The sequence below is a fragment of the Scylla paramamosain genome, chromosome 2 (genome assembly GCF_035594125.1).
Source record: "Scylla paramamosain isolate STU-SP2022 chromosome 2, ASM3559412v1, whole genome shotgun sequence".
NCBI classification, from domain to species: Eukaryota; Metazoa; Arthropoda; class Malacostraca; order Decapoda; family Portunidae; genus Scylla; species Scylla paramamosain.
Genome location: NC_087152.1, coordinates 21115803 through 21131465, shown reverse-complemented (window position 1 = coordinate 21131465; position 15663 = coordinate 21115803). Strand labels below are relative to the sequence as shown.

The 15663-nt window shown below is 41.0% G+C and overlaps 1 protein-coding gene across 4 annotated transcripts in view; it reads left to right on the top strand.

Moving 5' to 3' along the window:
• The window catches only part of LOC135111742 (actin-related protein 8-like), a 301644-nt gene that overhangs the window by 213493 nt on the left and 72488 nt on the right, over positions 1–15663 (top strand). For all 4 annotated transcript variants that reach the window (XM_064025446.1, XM_064025438.1, XM_064025431.1 and 1 more), the window contains one exon: positions 6297–6510. In XM_064025446.1, coding sequence (XP_063881516.1) covers positions 6297–6510 — 214 coding nt within the window. The remainder of the gene's footprint in view (positions 1–6296; positions 6511–15663) is intronic.

Below are 15663 nucleotides of genomic sequence, written 5' to 3'. Positions count from 1 at the left end.
TATTCAGAGGGTGGAGGAGAGGGAGGAACAAGGCCAGAATCGTCCAAGGTAGAGTTTTTAGCAAAGGTTTGAGCAAAGAGTTCAGCTTTAGAAATAGATGTGATAGCAGTGGTGCCATCTGGTTGAAGTTGAGGAGGGAAAGAAGAAGCAAAGTTATTGGAGATATTTTTGGCTAGATGCCAGAAATCACAAGGGGAGTTAGATCTTGAAAGGTTTTGACATTTTCTGTTAATGAAGGAGTTTTTGGCTAGTTGGAGAACAGACTTGGCATGGTTCCGTGCAGAAATATAAAGTGCATGAGATTCTGGTGATGGAAGGCTTAAGTACCTTTTGTGGGCCACCTCTCTATCATGTATAGCACGAGAACAAGCTGTGTCAAACCAAGGTTTAGAAGGTTTAGGACGAGAAAAAAAAGTGAGGAATGTACGCCTCCATGCCAGACACTATCACCTCTGTTATGCGCTCAGCACACAAAGACGGGTCTCTGACATGGAAGCAGTAGTCATTCCAAGGAAAATCAGCGAAATACCTCCTCAGATCCCCCCAACTAGCAGAGGCAAAACGCCAGAGGCACCTTCGCTTAGGGGGATCCTGAGGAGGGATTGGAGTGATAGGACAAGATAAAGATATGAGATTGTGATCGGAGGAGCCCAACGGAGAAGAAAGGGTGACAGCATAAGCAGAAGGATTAGAGGTCAGGAAAAGGTCAAGAATGTTGGGCGTATCTCCAAGACAGTCAGGAATACGAGTAGGGTGTTGCACCAATTGCTCTAGGTCATGGAGGATAGCAAAGTTGTAGGCTAGTTCACCAGGATGGTCAGTGAAGGGAGAGGAAAGCCAAAGCTGGTGGTGAACATTGAAGTCTCCAAGAATGGAGATCTCTGCAAAAGGGAAGAGGGTCAGAATGTGCTCCACTTTGGAAGTTAAGTAATCAAAGAATTTCTTATAGTCAGAGGAGTTAGGAGAGAGGTATACAGCACAGATAAATTTAGTATGAGAATGACTCTGTAGTCGTAGCCAGATGGTGGAAAACTCGGAAGATTCAAGAGCGTGGGCACGAGAGCAGGTTAAGTCATTGCGCACATAAACGCAGCATCCAGCTTTGGATCATAAATGAGGATAGAGAAAGTAGGAGGGAACAGAAAAGGGGCTACTGTCAGTTGCCTCAGACACCTGAGTTTCAGTAAGGAAAAGAAGATGAGGTTTAGAAGAGGAGAGGTGGTGTTCTACAGATTGAAAATTAGATCTTAGACCGTGAATGTTGCAGAAGTTAATGAAGAAAAAGTTGAGGGGGGTGTCAAGACACTTAGGGTTGTCGACAGAAAGGCAGTCCGAGCTGGGGACATTTATGGTCCCCTCCCCAGATGGGGACTCCGAGGCTGGTGTAGGAGTCGCCATGATTTTAAAATTTTTGAGTGAAGGGTGTGTGTGTTATTAGGTGCTTGTAGTTTTGTATGGAGGAAGAGAGTTGTCTTTAGAGGGCAGGCTGTGACTGCCCCCTTGTGTTGTGAGACACAAAGGGAAACGTTCAGTGAGGTCACAGCTGGGTTTAATGATAAGTTCACAGCACCCCCTGAACAGTGCTTTAGACCTCACTGGGAGTAATTATTGTTTCGGCAGGAGTTTCCTTCCCTGCAGAGTGTACTGGAGGCAGGGAGCAGGTTACTCCCTTGTTGGAATCAAACCTGACAGGTGATGGCCCACTCAGTGGACTACCCCTTTCTTCAGCTGAGCATAGAGTTGCCCATGTACCTGAGGAGGATAGTGCCTCTCAGGGTTAGATTAAGTGCTTTAGTTTGTGCTGTAGGTGCCATAGAGGGACCAGGGTCTCAGGTTTGCCTCTGCTAGATGATCCTGTCTTCCCAAAGGACCTTAATGAGTTCAAACCTGCAGAATCAGTGGGAGAACAGCAGGAGGATGGGGAGCTTCCCTATACTTTTCCAAGATGGGTAAGGGTAGTGAAGAGGTGGAAAGTTGGGAGGAGTTTGTACTGAAGAATTGTATCTTGTATTGCCGGTGAAGAGAAGAGGAAGAGAGGGGGTCCAGGTTTTAGTGCCCTCTAAATTTAGGGAGGCACTAGTGCTGTTGGCTCATGAGGGCCCAATGGTGGAGCACCTCAAAAATTAGAAAGACAGTGGAGCAGTTGTGGCAACATTTTTGGTGGCCTGGTATGGCTGGTTGTGTTGCTGCTGTGATTAAGTGCCGTCACACCTGTCAAGTGGTGAGCAAACCGAACCAACTCCTATCTGTGCCCCCTCTCCACCTCATCACAGCTGTTGCTCCTGCCTTCTTGAGAGTACTTACTGATATTGTGGGTCCCCTGCCTCTGTTTTGGGCAGACTATAAGTACTTACTTACCGTAATGGATGTTACTACATACTGAGACAATTCCACTTAGAAGTAGTCACTCCAAGGTAGTTCCTAAGGACCTGTTATAATTTTTCACTAATTTTATATTGCCTTCAGAGGTGCAGTTGGACCAAGGCACCAACTTTACTTTGAAGTTTACCTGACTATGACTGTGTGGGGGATTAGTCATATGCTCTCCATTGCCTATCACCCTCAGTCATGGGGTGGTTTAGAGAGGCACCACCAGACCTTGAAAACTATGCTGAGAGCTTTCTGTCTGGATCATGATAGGAATTAGGATGAAGGAATCCCTTATACGTTATTTGCAATGCAAGAAGCACCTACTGAGTTGCTGGGGTTTTTGGGCACCAACTCCATGGCCCATTAGATGTTGTTCGGAATGGTTGGTGTCATCCCTCCTCGGGCTCAGCAGAATCAATGTTGGAGATGGTGACGTGTACCCAGAAGCATTTATTAAGAGCTGTTGAGGTGGTCTAGTTGCACCTTGGCCAGGTTCAAGGGAAAATGAAGGTGTACTATGACCAGAAGGCCAAGTACAGGAGTTTTGCTCCTGGTGATGAGGTGTTGGTATCGCTCCTGGTCCAAGGGCAGCCATTGGAAGCACATTACAGTGGTCCCTATGTGGTGGAGAAGAAAGTGAGTGAAAGAAAGTGAAAGAGCTAGATTTTTGTCCAAAGTAGACACTTATTAACTGCCCTGTGTAGATGATTCAGTGCACTGAATTGGGGCAGCCACTTTCATCAGAAAAATTGACCTTGTGAAGAAGTACTGCCAAGTTTCCATCTGAGCAAGCCAAGGAAATTGCCAGTTTTGTAGCTAATGGGGCTGTTTGCTAATGCCAGGTTATGCTTTATGGACTCAAAAATGCCCTGGCTGCCACAGGTGAGCATTATTGTGATAATTTATTGTGATAATGATATCATATGATTCATTATCTGATAATTATTTTTCCCACATTATCAGTTCATCAGTATCACCAATACTTTTAGTTCCAAACTAGCAATAATTGATAATTTTAGTTTTTGGAACATGAGCATGTTGAAGTTTTAAACTTTTAAAATCAAATGTAGCTATTTTACTTAAAAAGTACTTTTCCTTTGTGAAGAGACAGGATAAACATTGAATGTGAAGTTTCCTAAGATTTTTGTAAGATTTCTAAGATAAAAATAAAAATAAAGATTTGAATTTATCAACTCTTTTATCTAAAATATCAGTATCATTATTGCTTGTATTGGAATTTTGGATTTATCAATTTATCGGTTATCAGGGGATAAATTGATCACCAGTTATCCATTACTGGTTATCATGATAGTTTTTTCATTAAGGTGCCCAGCTATACTGGCCACATTTCAGCATTTAATAGACTTGGTAGTTGAAGAAATCCCACCCTGTGTGGTCTATATTTATGATCTAGTTATTTATTTATGATACAACCTGGCAGGACCACCTTGACAATGTAGAGACTTTGTGTGGCTGCAGGGTGCTGGCCTAGTGGTCAGTTTGGATAAATGTGATTTTGTCAAGTCCCTGGTCCAGAATTTGGGGTATGCAGTGGGCCACAGTTATGTAACCCCACTTGAGGTTAAGGTGCAGGTGATCAGGTGGTTGCCTGTCCTGACCTATCATTGAGCCCTTCTGCAATTCCTTATGGTAATAGGATATTACCAGTGGTTTGTTCCAGGTTATTCTACCCTGCTGGCATCTCTGACAGACCTCTTACAGAAAGGATGCTATTGGGAGTGATCAGAGGAGTGCAAGAACACCTTTTTGAGGGTAAAAGCTGTACTGTGCAACTTCCTAGTGCTTAGGGTTCTAGATTTTTCAAGACTGTTTGCTCTGGCTGTAGATGCCAGCCAAGTTGGGGGTTGGGACTGTGCTAATGTAGCTCAATGATTACCAAATCATCCACCCTGTTTGTTATTTTTCTTAAAAGTTTATCCCATCCTAAAGCAGTTATTCAGTTATGAAACAGGAGCTCCTCACCATGATCCTAGCCCTGCAACATTTTGAAGTATAACCTGCCTATGGCCCAATTTTCTCTAGTCACATCCCCTTGTAATTTCTAAACCACTTCAAGAATGTGTGGCTCACTTAGTGGAGCCTATTGTTGCAGGAGTATATATAATCTTGATGTCAAACATATATAGGGGGCCAACAACATAATTCCTGGTTGTTTATGAAAGGGGTGACTTAAATGTTGGGGTGTGTATGACAAAAGAATTTTGTAAGTTTATATAACTTTAATTTTTTTTTTTTTCATTGGGAAGGGGCTTGTTATATAGATCATAAACCTGAGAAAGAGGAGAGAAAATAGAGAGAGAGAGAGAATGAAGAGAGAGAAGTGAGCAGGAGACAGACTAGTCTGGCATGTCTGGTGGCTGCAAATTATGTAGGTTAGTGTGTTCATTTATTTATTTCCCCCACTTCCTTTTATTTTACCATGTTGAAACCCTTACCACCTGTAAGAACAAAAACTAAAGTTTATAATGAAACAAATTATAGCTGATGCCTTCAGTGAAACTGAGCAAGCAAGTAAATTAAAATGTAGTTAGTGCTGACAAAGTGAGTGAGCAGTGGTGCTGCCCATCACCTGCCAGGCCATCCCCCCCATTCTTCCCCTTTTCCCCCTTCTCCCCAGTCATGTGACCAAGTGGCTGGGCATGTCTGTCTTTGTGTGGGACATTGATGGGAGTTCAGTAGCAGCCTGACAAGAAAAGAGACCAGATGTATGTAGATAACCAGTTGTGTGAGAGAGTGTTAGGGGGTATAAGGTGACTAGTGCTTGAGTTGGGCTTAGTCATGCATCTCCCAGAATATAATATTGTGAAAGCCCAAATGTGGGGCTTGTCTGTGGCTAGTCTGGGTATCTTGAGAAGGCTTACTTTGGCCTGGATACTACTTGTGGTCCCTTAGTGTGTGTTTTACAGTGTCCGTTTTGTGAGCAGGCATCCATCCCCTCTTGTTTGTTGAAGTCCTGTGTCTTTGTGTTAAATGCTATTTCCAATCTTGTTTAGTCAGTGTCTTTGTCTTGGCTAGTTTGTGCATTACCATCTGAGTTCTGCTATCTGTTTTCTCTCAAGGCTCACCAATTTTAAGGGAGTTGAGCCTGCCTTTGGAGAGAGTGGAGACACATTGAACTCTGGCTAGAGGGTTATAATAGCCTATGGGATAGTGGGTGGACTACCTATTGGAGGCAGTCCATGGGGTATTATAGCCTCATGTTTGTGGCATCTGTTCTGTCTGTCTCAGCCTAGCACATGACTTGATGAGTCTTTTCTCAGCTAGTGTGAGAAGTTGACATTGTATTTTGTATTTTCCATGTAGGGTGATGCAGGGTGATAACCTCTGAGGTTTTGTAACTGTGTGCGATTAGTGAATTGACCTTGGTTCATGTAGTAATTTATCCCCAGATTAGGCTGCAAGGGTGACAATCTAGTGGTAGCTAACTTGAATCAGGGTAGCTGTAAGAGGAGCTTGGATCCGGTCATAACACTATATATATATATATATATATATATATATATATATATATATATATATATATATATATATATATATATATATATATATATATATATATATATATATATATATATATATATATATATATATATATATATATATATATATATATATATATATATATATATGTGTGTGTGTGTGTGTGTGTGTGTGTGTGTGTGTGTGTGTGTGTGTGCATGTCTATGTTTATTTATAATATATTCATTTAAAGATAAAAAAATTAAAAGATTTTAGGATTCCAGAACATGAGTATCACTAGAGTTGGATAGCATATGACTTAGAAGCCAAGCCCATTTTATATTTCAACACCAAGAATTACCTTGTTCTTCATTTTCAGTGTGATAGTACCTTGAACCTTGGTCCATTCATGGCATTTGAAAAATGTATTTTTAATGATTTTTCAGAGGAGGGGTGGCCGTGAGGCAGCTGAGGCCATGGAAGTTGGAGGCGGTGAAGGAGGTGATGCCGGGGAAGAAGATATTGTTGTTGATGACCAACCACTTCCTCCAGCTCAGATTGTTCCTTCAGCATCATCACGGAATGATACCACAGCTTTTACCAGTTATGACAAGCTACTTTCCCTAGAGCAAGCCATTCTCACTAGTATAGAAAGATGCCGTAAGTTTTTTTTTTTTAATGCATGCACGCATGCACACACACACACACACACACACACACACACACACACACACACACACACACACACACACACACACACACACACACACACACACACACACACACACACACACACACACACACACACAAAAGGAAGTGTTGAAGTGCCTAGACAACATGATAAGGAAGGATAGTAAAATACTACTAGTGGGAGACTTTAACTGCAAAAATGTAAGCTGGGAGGAGTTGGAAGGTAATGGAAATGTTGGACTGTGGAGTGAAGAAATGCTACAGTTAGCTATGGTGAATACAGTGGACCAATAAGTTGAGGAATTTATAAGATACAGAGGGGAGGAGGAACCATCTATGCCAGATGTTCACAAAAAAAATGGAGCCCCATCCAACCAAGCCCAACTTGGGCTTAAGTATTTAATACACTTCAGCCCAATGGGAAAAAGTGATCATGTGGTGTTAGAACTGGTATTGTAAGATTGGGAGGTTTCAGCATGTAAGGAGGATTATAAAAATTTGATTAAATCATTGAAAGACAAATTTTGCAGATTGAAAGACAAATTTTGCAGAGTTAAGAAAATTCTTTGGGAGTATTGATTGTAAGAAACTTATTGAAGGCAAGATAGTGCAAGAGAAATACAATTTTTATTTATTTATTTTTTTATGTAGGAGGGACACTGGCCAAGGGCAACAGAAATCCAATAAAAAAAAGCCCACAGATGCCAGTCCCAGAAAAGTGTCCAAAGTGGTAGTAAAAAACTGAAGGATAAGTATCTTGAAACCTCCCTCTTGAATTAATTCAAGTTATAGGAAAGTGGAAATATAGTAGCAGGCAAGGAGTTCCAGAGTTTATCAGAGAAAGGGATGAATGATTGAGAATACTGGTTAACTCTTGCATTAGAGAGGTGGGCAGAACAGGGGTGAGAGAAAGAAGAAAGTCCTGTCCAGCAAGGCTGTGGGAGGAGGGGAGGCATGCAGTTAGCAAGATCAGAAGAGCAGTTAGCATGAAAATAGCAGTAGAAGACAGCTAGAGATGCAACATTGCAGTGATGAGAGAGAGGCTGGAGACAGTCAGTTAGAGGAGAGGAGTTCATGAGACAAAAAGCTTTTAATTTCACCCTGTCTAGAAGAGTGGTATGAGTGGAACCCCCCCAGACATGTGATGCATACTCCTTACATGGATGGATAAGGCCCCTGTACAGAGTTAGCAGCTGGGGGTGTGAGAAAAACTGGCAGAGATGTCTCAGAATGCCTAACTTCATAGAAGCTGTTTTAGCTAGAGGTGAGATGTGAAGTTTCCAGTTCAGATTATAAGTAAAGGACAGACTGAGGATGTTCACTGCAGAAGAGGGGAAAAGTTGAGTGTCATTGAAGAAGAGGGGATGGTTGTCTGGAAGGTTGTGTCAAGTTGATTGATGGAGGAATTGAATTTTTGAGGCATTGAACAATACCAAGTTTGCTCTGTCCCAATCAGAAATTTTAGAGAGATCAAAAGTCAAGCATTCTGTGGCTTCCCTGCATGAAATGTTTACTTCCTGAAGGATTGGACGTCTATGAAAAGACGTGGAAAAGTGCAGGGAGGTATCATCAGCGTAGGAGTGGATAGGACAAGAAGTTTGGTTTAGAAGATCATTGATGAATAATAAGAAGAGAGCAGGTGACAGGACAGAATCCTGAGGAACACCACTTTTAATAGATTTAGGAGAACAGTGGCTGTCTATCACAGCAGCAATAGAATGGTCAGAAAGGAAACTTCAGATGAAGTTACAGAGAGAAGTATAGAAGCCGTAGGAGAGTAGTTTGGAAATCAAAAGCTTTTGACCAAGGCAACAGCAAGTTTCACCAAAATCTCTAAAAGAGGATGACCAAGACTCAGTATGGAAAGCCAGAAGATCGCCAGTAGAGCGGCCTTGACAGAACCTGTACTGGTGATCAGGTAGAAGGTTGTGAAGTGATAGATGTTTAAGAATCTTCCTGTTAAGGATTGATTAAAAACTTTAGATAGGCAGGAAATTAAAGGAATAGGATGGTAGTTTAAGGGATTAGAACAGTCACCTTTTTTAGGAACAGGCTGAATATAGACAAACTTCCAGCAAGAAGGAAAGGTAAATGTTTACAGACAGAGCTGAAAGAGTTTGACTGAGGAACAGTTTCAGAGAACAATAGGAGGGACCCCATCAGGTCTATAAGCCTTACGAGGGTTTAGGCCAGCAAGGGCATGGAAAACATTGTGAAGAATTTTAATAGGTAGCATGAAGTAGTCAGAAGGTGTAGGAGAGGGAAGAACAAGTCTTGAATAGTCCAAGGTAGAGTTTTTAGTGAAGGTCTGAGTGAAGAATTCAGCTTTAGAGATAGATGTGATAGCAGTGGTGCCATCTGGTTGAAATAAAGGAAGGAAAGAAGAAGCAAAGTTATTGGAGATATTTTTGGTTAGATGCCAGAAGTCATGAAGGGAGTAAGATCTTGAAAAATGTTGACACTTTCTGTTAATGAAGGAATTTTTGGCTAGTTGGAGAACAGACTTGGCATGGTTCTGTGCAGAAATATAAGGTGCATGAGATTCTGGTGATGGAATGCTTAAGTATCTTTTGTGGGCCACCCCTCTATCATGTATAGCATGAGAACAAGCTGTGTTAAACCAAGGTTTAGGTTGAGAAAAAGAGTGAGGAATGTATGCCTCCATTCCAGACACTATCACCTCTGTTATGTGCTTGGCACACAAAGACAGGTCTCTGACATGGAAGCAGTAGTCATTCCAAGGAAAATCCACAAAATACCTCTTCAGGTCCCCCTAACTAGCAGAGGCAAAACACCAGAGGCACCTTTGTTTAGGAGGATCCTAAGGAGGGAGTGGAGTGACAGGAGAAGATACAGGTATGAGATTGTGATCTGAGGAGCCCAACCGCAAAGAGAGGGTGACAGCATAAGCAGAAGGATTAGAGGTCAGGTAAAGGTCAAGAATGTTGGGCATATCTCCAAGACGGTCAGGAATATGAGTAGGGTGTTGCACCAGTTGCTCTAGGTTGTGGAGGATAGCAAAGTTGAAGGCTAGTTCACCAGGATGGTCAGTGAAGGGAGAGGAAAGCCAAAGCTGGTGGTGAACATTGAAGTCTCCAAGAATGGAGATCTCTGCAAAGGGAAGAGATTCAGAATGTGCTCCACTTTGGAAGTTAAGTAGTCAAAGAATTTCTTATACTCAGAGGAGTTAGATGAGAGGTATACAGCACAGATAAATTTGGTTTTAGAGTGACTCTTTAGTCATAGCCAGATAGTGGAAAACTCAGAATATTCAAGAGCATGGGCATGAGAGCAGGTTAAGTCTCAGGTTAAGTTTCTTTGAGGAAAAGAAAATAAGGTTTAGAAGAGGAGAGGTGGTGTACAATGAGGGTGTATAGAAGTATGTACCTGTATATAAAGTAAGGAGGAGCAAATATTTGGTATAATGCCTGATGTGCAGAAGCTAAGAAGGGAAAGGATATAGCTTAGAAGAAACTGAAGAAGCAAAGATATGAAAATAATAGAGATCAGTATAAAGAGGCAAGGAATGAATATGTTAGAATAAGAAGAGAGGAGGAAAAACAATTTGAAAATGATGTGGTAAAGAAATGTAAAGAGGAGCCCATGCTTTTTTACAAGTGTATCTGTGGAAAGATGACAAGCAGAGAAACCATTGACAAAATAGTAAAAGGAGAAAGGATATGTCAAACAGCAGAGGAGATGAGTGAAATTATGAATGAGAGTTTCAGGTTTGTGTTCAATGCGGAAGGGTATTTTACAGAACCAAACAAGGAAGTGTGGCAGAGGGTGTTAAGTCTTTGTGTAAAAATATGAAATTGGCAAATTATTAGAGAAATTGGATGTCAAGAAAAGCATTGTGGCCAGATGGAGTGTCAGGTTGGACACTAAAGGAATGTAAAGAACAAGTGATGGAGCCAATTTGAGATGTGATTAGCAGCTCACTGATAGAGGGAAGAGTACCACTGGAGTGGAAGAGAGCAAATATAGTGCCAATACACAAAAGAGGAAAGAGGACCGAGCCACGAAATTATAGATCAGTGTTGCTAACTAGTGTTGTGGGCAAGATCTGTGAAATAGTGATCAAGGAAAAGTAGGTGAAATATTTGGAAGAGAAATAAGTTATAACAAACAACCAATTTGGTTTCGGAAAAGGAAGGTCATGTGTGATAAATTTGCTAAGTTTCTATACAAGAGTAATAGACAAAACAGAGTAATAGCAAAAAAGAATAATAGTACAAAACAGAGATGGGTGGGTAGATATAGTGTACTTGGACATCAAAAAAAGCTTTTGATAAAGTTCTGCATAAAAGACTATTGTGGAAGATTGAACATATAGGAGTAATGGGGACAATGCTAAAGAGGAGACAATGGAGGGACAATGCTAAAATGGATGAGACTACGTAAAGGATAGAGAAAAGAGAACTGTGATCAGGGACATCTGTTCAAGTTGGAGTAATGTAACAAGTGGAGTACCATAGGGGTCATTGTTAGCAACAATTGTGTTCCAAGTATACATCAGTGATATGCAGGGGGCTTTGACCAGTTATATTAATCTGTTTGCTGATGATGCAAAATTGTTAAGAGTAATAAAGAGCCATGTTGATTGTATGGAGTTGCAAAGAGATATTGACAAAATTTATGAGTGGAGCAAGAGGTGGAAATTGGAATTCAATGCTAAGAAATGCCATGTGATGGAAATGGGAAATAGTAAAAGAAGATCTGCATGGGACTGTAAAATGGGGGTGGAAGTAATAATGAAGAGCAAGGAGGAGAAAGACCTAGGAATGGTTATTCAAGATACCCTGACCCCAGAATGGTATATAAGTGAGATATTTGGCGTGACGTACAGGATGTTAACAAATATCAGGATGGCATTTCATTACATGATAAGACTATGATGAAAAAAAATTATGGCCACTATGCTACATCTCAGGCTGGAATATGCAGCAGTGGTGTGGTCTCCACGTATGAAGAAAGATATAAAGAAGTTGAAAAGAATTCAGAGGATAGTTACAAGGATGGTATCAGAGCTGAAAGACCTAGTATACGAAGAGAGACTGAAAAAAGTGGGACTGCCAACTTTACAAGTTAGAAGAGAAAGAGGAGATCTAATAACAATGTATAAAATAATTAACCACATTGAGAAGATAGACAAGTAGGATCTGGTGTTGCTGAAAGAAGATGAAGCTGGATGAACGAGAGGGCATTCAAAGAAGATCAGGAAGAGTCAGTGTTTGAGGGACATCAAGGAGTACAGTTTTCCACATTGAACTGTGGATATCTGGAATGGCCTAAATGAAGAGGTTGTTACAGCAGCAAACGTTCGTAAATTTAAGGAATTGCTGGATAAATATAGATATGAAGAAAGGACACTTATGAGCCCTGCTTGAACCCTGTATTATACAACTTGGTAAACACACACACACACACACACACACACACACACACACGTACACACACAAAGGAGGAAACAAGGATGACAAGGGAGGAAATAAGGATGACCCCTCAAACTACAGATCAGTGTCATTAACAATTGTGATGGCTAAGACATGCAAAAGAGTTATAAAAGACAAATGGATTAAATATTTGGAAGAAAACAATGCATTGACAAACAGACAATTTGGTTTTCGAAGAGGAAGATCTGTTGAGTTTCTATTCATGAGTTTTAGACATTGTGTAGGATAGAGATGGGTGGGCAGACTGTATTTATTTGGACCTCAAAACAGCATTTGACAAAATACTGCATAGGAGATTGTTATGGAAGCTGAAGATTTTTGGAGGATTGCAAGAAGGGCTGCTAAAGTGGATGGAGAACTTCTTCGAAGGCAGAGAGAAGAGAAAAGTAATTAAGGATAAATGGTCAGCCTGGAAGAAAGTTTTAAGTGGGGTTCTGTGTTGGCACCAGTAATGTTTGCTGTGTACATTAATGATATGCCAGAAGAAATAACCAGCAACATTAACTTATTTGCAGATGATACAAATTTATTGAGAAAAATAGAAAGATTGCATGGCACTCCAATAGGACCTTAACCAGATCTGGGAGTGGAGCCAAAAGTGGCAGAGGGAATTGAATGTAAAGAAATGCAGTACAATAGAATTTGGCAAGTGGCAAGAGACAGATGTGAGATTATTCATTGGAGGAGGAGAGAATCAGCAAAAGAACAGAAGAAAGAGACCTTGGTGTAATAATTACTGATAAGCTGTCATCAGAAAAACACATAAAAAAGATTAAAGGTGAAACATAACCTACTGAGAAACATATGGACAACATTTACACATTTGGATGAAGAAATTATAAAAAAAAAAATATTGTGACATGACATGCCCAAGATTGGAGTATGCATCTGTGGCACAGTCACCTAGTGCCAAGAAATTTATAAGAAAATTGGAAGGGATGCAAAGAGCAGCAACAAAATTACCTACCGTCTGATCTACCGTACGAAGAAAGACAAAATTTGGTCTTATAACATTGGAACAGAGAAGAGAGGGAAGTGATTAGATCACACTGTACAGAGGAATGACTGGAATGGAAAACTTGGATAGGAAAGACTTGGTGATGTGGGATACAAATGGCTTGAGGGGACACAGCAGGAAACTGAAAAAAATGCCTGTAAAAGAGATGTTAAAAAAAAATAGCTTCCCACATAGAACCATGGAGGTCTGGAATGATCTGGACAAAGAAGTAATTGATGCAAATACAATAAATAAATTTAAGACAAAGTTAGATGAAAATATATATGGAGATGAGACAGCATAAGCATAGCTCTTTTCTTGTATGTCACAACTAGGTAAATACACACAAGCACACACACACACACACACACACACACACACACACACACACACACACACACACACACACACACACACACACACACACACACACACACACACACACATTGTGTTGAGGTAGGACGTCAGGTTGGTGCTCCATAGCAAAGCCTCACCTAGTGTACATCAAGAAGGGAGTTATTTAAAAAGTTTTATCCCCATGTCTACTGTAGTTAAGTGAAAAGGAAGAAAAGGGGAAAATGGAGACCTGTGGGAAGGGGAGGAGGGTGCTGGATGAGGTTTTATTTACTCCTATGAAGGAGAGTGGTTCTAAAAGGATGAGTATGGATACAGCTGAAGCAGACTTCTCCAATTTTTGGGGTGGAAGTGAGTGTGGAAACTTTTTTGACCTTCACACTCACCCTATGGTCTCCCAGCTATCACACACACATAAAGTATCACTAAATATAATCATAAATATCTTTTTTTTTTTTTTTTTTTTTTTATGTAGGAAGGATACTGGCCAAGGGCAACAAAAATCTAATAAAAAAAATGCCCACTGAAATGCCAGTCCCTTAAAAGGGTCAAAGCAGTGGTCAAAAATTGGTGGATAAGTGTCTTGAAACCTCCCTCTTGAAGGAATTCAAGTCATAGGAAGGTGGAAATACAGAAGCAGGCAAGGAGTTCCAGAGTTTACCAGAGAAAGGGATGAATGATTGAGAATACTGGTTAACTCTTGCGTTAGAGAGGTGGACAGAATAGGGGTGAGAGAAAGAAGAAAGTCTTGTGCAGCGAGGCCGCGGAAGGAGGGGAGGCATGCAGTTAGCAAGATCAGAAGAGCAGTTGGCATGAAAATAGCGGTAGAAGACAGCTAGATATGCAACATTGCGGCGGTGAGAGAGGGGCTGAAGACAGTCAGTTAGAGGAGAGGAGTTGATGAGACGAAAAGCTTTTGATTCCACCCTGTCTAGAAGAGCAGTATGAGTGGAACCCCCCCAGACATGTGAAGCATACTCCATACATGGACGGATAAGGCCCTTGTACAGAGTTAGCAGCTGGGGGGGTGAGAGAAACTGGCGGAGACGTCTCAGAACACCTAACTTCATAGAAACTGTTTTAGCTAGAGATAAGATGTGAAGTTTCCAGTTCAGATTATAAGTAAAGGACAGACTGAGGATGTTCAGTGTAGAAGAGGGGGACAGTTGAGTGTCATTGAAGAAGAGGGGATAGTTGTCTGGAAGATTGTGTCGAGTTGATAGATGGAGGAATTGAGTTTTTGAGGCATTGAACAATACCAAGTTTGCTCTGCTCCAATCAGAAATTTTAGAAAGATCAGAAGTCAGGCGTTCTGTAGCTTGCCTGCGTGATATGTTTACCTCCTGAAGGGTTGGACGTCTATGAAAAGACGTGGAAAAGTGCAGGGTGGTATCATCAGCATAGGAGTGGATAAGACAAGAAGTTTGGTTTAGAAGATCATTAATGAATAATAAGAAGAGAGTGGGTGACAGGACAGAACCCTGAGGAACACCACTGTTAATAGATTTAGGAGAAGAACAGTGACCGTCTACCACAGCAGCAATAGAACGGTCAGAAAGGAAACTTGAGATGAAGTTGCAGAGAGAAGGATAGAAACCGTAGGAGGGTAGTTTTGAAATTAAGGCTTTGTGCCAGACTCTATCAAAAGCTTTTGATATGTCCAAGGCAACAGCAAAAGTTTCACCAAAGTCTCTAAAAGAGGATGACCAAGACTTAGTAAGGAAGTGATAACTTAGCTGTGGTTCAGGTCAGTTGGGGTTGGCGTCGGAATGTTGCCACTGGATATTCCAAACCAGTGGCTGGCCATGGTTTTGTAGCTATGACAGACTATTTCATGTTGTGCAGGTTTCCAGGCTTCTAAGTTCTTAGTAACTTAGTGAATATTGCAAGTGCAGACTGCAATGTGGCAGAGATATCACTTGAAAGGCAGCTGGCTGGCAACAGCTGACTGAGTCAGGCAGGTTCGCTCCTCATAGGTTCCTTGCCACATCAAAACAATAGGTACCCAGAATCCGCGCGTCGCTAATTTCTAATTCATTTATAAGAGTAACTAATACTTAGTTTGTACTATATTGATCTTAATTACCTTTTAATTTAACTTTACAATCTATATACAAATCATACCATAGACCAAAAGTACTTTGATAAATGTGTGATACATGTGGAAATTTTCACTGTGAGGAAGGTAAGGAGAATTGGTGGAGAGTCAGTCAACTGGAACAGCAGATGGACATAATGTGAGAGGTGTTTGAATTGATGAGAAAGGAGCACAAAGAGGGATTAAAGCTATTGCAAACTAGATTGGAGAATTTGGAA